Below are 5,126 nucleotides of genomic sequence, written 5' to 3'. Positions count from 1 at the left end.
TCTTGATTCTAGGCTCATTCCAAGTAGTAAAGGGCGTAATTCGGTCCAAATTGACATATGAAAATAACTATTTTTTAACCTTCATGAGACACCCATCACAGAGGAACAGATTGCTGACGTACTGGTAGTAAGAGAATATGCTGACGTGTTTCTGGAAGAGGTGCCTGGGTTGCCACCAAGTAGGGAGGTAGATTTTGCAATTGCCTTAGTGCCTGGAGCTGGTCCGATATCTATGGCTCCGTACAGAATGGCTCCAGCTGAGTTAGCGGAATTGAAGAATCAAATAGATTTTAGTGTTTTCTTCTAATAAATTTAGATGGAAAATTTTCACCTCCTCAGATGTTTATTTCTCATGGCAACTCTGTCAACAGAGGCTCTAGAAAGTGCTTCTTTGGGGCTTGACACCAAATCCTCATCTAGGCTGAGTTTTGTCTTCAAATCCTTTTGAATAGATTAAATATTGAATTGTATTGAAATAGTTTTCAACTACCATGTACTTGGAATAGTATTTTATCCTAGTATGTTAAAAAAAAAATGCTACAAGACTCAATGTACCTGATTCACTGACATTGTGTTGGACTCTGAATTTCTTTCACCAAACCTTCTATTGTTGGAATCATATCCAGTAACCTTAGCAAGGTTTTTGTCTTTGATTGGTATATGACTGTGATATTCCACTGTTGAAGATAATCAGTAGTCATATAATTAGGTAATTGTAAATCAGTTTTCCTAGAAGTATAGAATGTTTCCTTTAGTAAACATTGTCAAATAATGTTCCTGAGTAACAAACCCATAACTAATTGAGTTGCACTATTGTGCTAGTTGTCAAATAGTGCAACATATAAAGTTCACTGCATTATTGTCAAGAACATTGGAACCATAAATCTTTTTCACTGTTGGTCCTGGCTTTCCAACAACCTGCAAAATGGTGTGAGAAATTTCAAGTATCAGATATCTAAATTAATATAGGANGGTTTCGTGGTGCCTTTTATCAGGGTAACTTTGCCCCGGTGGTAATCATCTCCAAATAATTTGAAGATTTGCTCAACAAACTCAATGCAACAATATACAAATTCAAGCATTATGCCAATTGTGAAGAGTATTCTTTATAGGTGGTGTAAGTAAATTTACCTTGCGACGAACAGAACAAAATCCACTTTGTTTGCAAGGTTGCACCCAAGAGAGAGTCAAATAGACTTCCACATAGTCTTGCAAAGGTGGCAATGGGTAAGACCAGTAGTTGCTTAAAAACCGTACTAGACTCACATCTTGTAGTTGAGAAACTCAGAAGAACAAACGACAATCCAATGAAGCTTCCAGCTGCTGCAGCTGCGAGAATTCCTATTTTTGTCACCCCACCATTTGTACCTTTCTTCACATGCTGATAATCAAAAGAAATGAATTTGTAACCACAATTTCTGAAACTCGGTAGCAACATTCTATCTGAATTTTCTACTTAAAGACCCACTATGCAATAAGCCACATGCCATTTACACGGATGCCATAAGAACAGAATGTGAGAAATAATTTAGGGAGGCTCAGAATCTTAAAATCCCCTTGAGGTTTCAAACCTCAAATAAATTTCACGAATTTGTCATTTCTAGGAATGGAACTGATATGGGTGTTAGAATAACATCCCTATTCATGACATATTAAGGGCAGGGTTGTTGCATTACCCTGCAATGTGAATGTGAATGACATTGTAACATCATTGCTCACCTTTAAGTGCTCCCAATGCCCCCCACCAAGGATAGCCTCCAGTTATACTCACTTCCATCACTCATGAAATGATTAGGTTGAATATTTGACAAAAGTCTTATTTTCCCTCATTAACCTATTTTTAGTCTCAATTTAGTCCCTCCGTAAGCAAGTTTCACATTTAATCCTTCAGTTCCATAGTAACGTGAGCCAGATGGAATAACTAGCTATCATCATTAGAATCATGTGCTACAGTGTCCGTCTAGTACATGTCACCCTATTTAGCACTTTATCACTAATAGAAAGCTAAACTTAGCCTTGTAAAGACTATTCTAATAATATATCAAAATGAGGCTAAATTTGGATACATTCCATATTTCTCAGAATCAGGTGGTCCATGGAGGGACTAATAGGTGTTAATTTGATCTGAGAGCAACTAGATTGCAAAAAAATTAACAACAAAAGATTAAACTGAGAGCACGGATAAAACATGAGCCAAGGGATATGACAAAATTTAGAAATTGGAAGACACAACAAGGGCATAGTGCAACATATAAAACTCACATTTGGCATTCTATTATCTGGGACGTGCCCATTGTGCTGCATTTTAATTATCTTCTCTATTCTATCATTTTTGTCTAGTAAAACTATATTTTGATCTTTTCCATAATAATTAGATAAAGGAATTGGGATCAAATGTTAATAACATTCCCCGTCAAGAATTGTGGAAGCAAGGTCGTGTGAACAAAAGCGGGGTAATTGAAAATGAAGCAACTCAGCAAGTTTGGGACAAATGTGTAAGTAATATGTCTTCATATTATATTTGTGTATGTGAAATAAGAATAAATGTGATATCTTTGGTTCTTGTTTAGGTTCAATTGTCACAAACTAATTCAGAAGAGATGAGTAATGATCACTCTGACATTTTGAGTCAAGCTTTATGTCTCCCAGAGTATTCGGGTCGTGTTAGGGGAATGGGATTTGGTGTCGGTCATAGAGATTATTTCCCGTCCAAAAAGCGTCATACGCACCATGAGCATGATAAATTAACTGCTCAAATGAAAGACATGTCCGAAAAAATAGCACGAATGGAAAAAGAGATGATTTCGCTTCGAAAAATTGGCACACCAAATACTAATGAAGAAGCTAATATCAATAGTGGCCAAGGGAGTTGCACATTGTCATCAATTAGTTTTCCCGAGGTAACTAGCTTATCTACATTACTTTTATTATTACTTTAATTTGCTTACTTTAAACTTTCACAGGTCTTCAAATTTAGTCAAATTGAAGATTGTCTTATAATTATGTTTTATAATGTAGGGGGTCTCAAGTTGTAAATTGTTTACATTATCACCATCAATTTGCTTGGTTGCCCATGGAAAATTGCATAATTTTAAGACTGATACACTACATGGTAGACCTTTACCTAAAGGTCATGTCAAAGTTAGTATAGATATTGCTTTGAAGCCAAATGTATCACTACCTATACCGATTGATGATGATGACATGATGACAATAGGACAAGCAATAGGTACATTTGTGGCATGGCCAATGAATTTGATACAGATTACTGATGAGGTATGTTTATACAATTGTATTAATTCATATTTATGAATATATTTTATCTATTACCTAACTTTTTTAATTGTTGATGTTTTAGGATTCTACTCAACCAAAAAAGAAAAAGATGAATAATCCAAATGAATGTGTCGCACCTAAAAAGAAATGTCAAGCAAAAATGACCATTCAACATACCCCTCATAAATTGTTTCATCCCAATCTTTCTCAATGGTGCAATTACCTCTCTTCATACATGGAACTAAAGCCATCACAAACACTTCGTCCAATACAAATGGACAAAAACATATTTGGAATAGATAATTATGAAGAAATCGTTAGTGCAGAAATTATTGGAGAAGTGATTAACTATGCATGGCTAGGTGCAAGTACAATTTCTATATATATCAGGTACAACATAGTACTTTTTATGATTAACTTCATTATTAGATTGACACCTTATGATATTGCTAATACATTCTTATCTTTTTCTTTTACAAGGTACCTATATCAAAATTTTGTTAAGCCAAATGATAAGGCATTCTTTTTTTTATCACCCCAAATCACAACACATGAGTTGTCAATGAAAGACAGAATGCAAAAAATAGTTACTCTTTTTCTTGATAATGAGGTGATTGATAAGTTTGTTCTTGCACCTATCAATACCGGGTAATACCTTACTTTACAATTGTATCAACAATGTATTATTTTCAAAGTTAGATGTACAAATTCTAATTTTGTTGATTCTTTTTCAAATTATAGCCAACATTGGGTCTTGCTGGGAATCAATATTAAACTAGAGATAATTCATTATCTTGACCCGGTGGGGTTAGACATTAATATGAGGCAAGATTTGAAGAATTTGTTTGACATGTAAGAATATTTGTGTTGTCTACATTTATTTGACACATATGTATACTTTTAGTTGTATTGTTTTTACTTATACATGTTTTAATTTTATTTATTCACTAGGGTTATACAAACCTATCGAGCTCAAAAAGGAAATATAGTGTCAAAGTCTAAGTCAAACAATATCAAGTGGACAACAATTAAGGTACATTATTGTAGTATGTTTTGTGTAGTATTGTGTTTAGTGTCATAATTATGCTTGCTTGTATTGTATTGGTTAGGTGAATAACATGTATTCTTGAATGGTTGAAGAATTATTTCTTTGTTGCATGGTATTGGTTAGTTAAATAACTTGTATTATTGTGAAACTGGTTGGAAGAGTATATGGTTGTTATGAAAGCATGACTTATTATTAAGAGTTTAAACTTGTATATGGTATCATGCATTGAATCTGTTTGGAGTATACTAGAGTTTTGGTTCTTTTTTGTGTTCAAATTATAAAAATGTTTTTTTTTTTTTAATTTTGGAATTCTAGTGCCCAAGACAACCCAACGGCAATGATTGTGGATATTATGTGTGTCAATATATGAAGGAAATTATTACATACTGTGAAGGAGGAACAATTCCAACTGATGTAAGTTATCTTTATTCTTGTAATTAATTTGTAGTAAAATTTAATTAACTAATTCTACATTATTTTTCTTTCTTGCAGTATTTTTCTAGTTGCAGATGCCAACATTATCATGAAAGTCAGATAATTGAAGTTCGGGAAAATTGGTGTTTACATGTAATTAGTACATGCATATAGGTTATGCTATGGTGATGTACAGTACTGATAGGATATATATGTTATGGTTGTATATATTAATATATACAATGTCATGTCATGACATGTAGACAACTTAATGATTAAATTTTGAAATATTATTGGACCAATATTTTTTATTCATATTAATGAACATTCTTTTTGAGAGATTTGTCATATTTTTGTCAATATTTTGTATTTTTTGTATATAATATAA

General features: G+C 33.1%; 1 protein-coding gene across 2 annotated transcripts; it reads left to right on the top strand.

Annotated features, from left to right (window-relative positions):
- The first annotated feature begins 2,094 nt into the window (after positions 1-2,094).
- Positions 2,095-4,957, top strand: LOC106778383. Of its 2 annotated transcripts, XM_022776177.1 has the most exons (7): positions 2,095-2,900; positions 3,019-3,276; positions 3,359-3,666; positions 3,757-4,128; positions 4,228-4,309; positions 4,640-4,738; positions 4,817-4,957. In XM_022776177.1, exons 1-4 carry the CDS (start codon positions 2,601-2,603, stop codon positions 3,926-3,928), a joined length of 1,038 nt encoding a protein of 345 aa, XP_022631898.1. In that variant the 5' UTR covers positions 2,095-2,600; the 3' UTR covers positions 3,929-4,128; positions 4,228-4,309; positions 4,640-4,738; positions 4,817-4,957. The 2 variants fall into 2 exon arrangements, with proteins under 2 accessions (XP_022631898.1, XP_022631897.1); XM_022776176.1 differs by having other exon boundaries at positions 3,359-4,128.
- The last annotated feature ends 169 nt before the right edge of the window (positions 4,958-5,126 follow it).

The sequence above is a fragment of the Vigna radiata genome, unplaced genomic scaffold (genome assembly GCF_000741045.1).
Source record: "Vigna radiata var. radiata cultivar VC1973A unplaced genomic scaffold, Vradiata_ver6 scaffold_404, whole genome shotgun sequence".
In the NCBI taxonomy this organism is placed as follows: domain Eukaryota; kingdom Viridiplantae; phylum Streptophyta; class Magnoliopsida; order Fabales; family Fabaceae; genus Vigna; species Vigna radiata.
The sequence above is the reverse complement of the archived record's forward strand: the minus strand, read 5'-3'. Positions and strand labels throughout refer to the sequence as shown.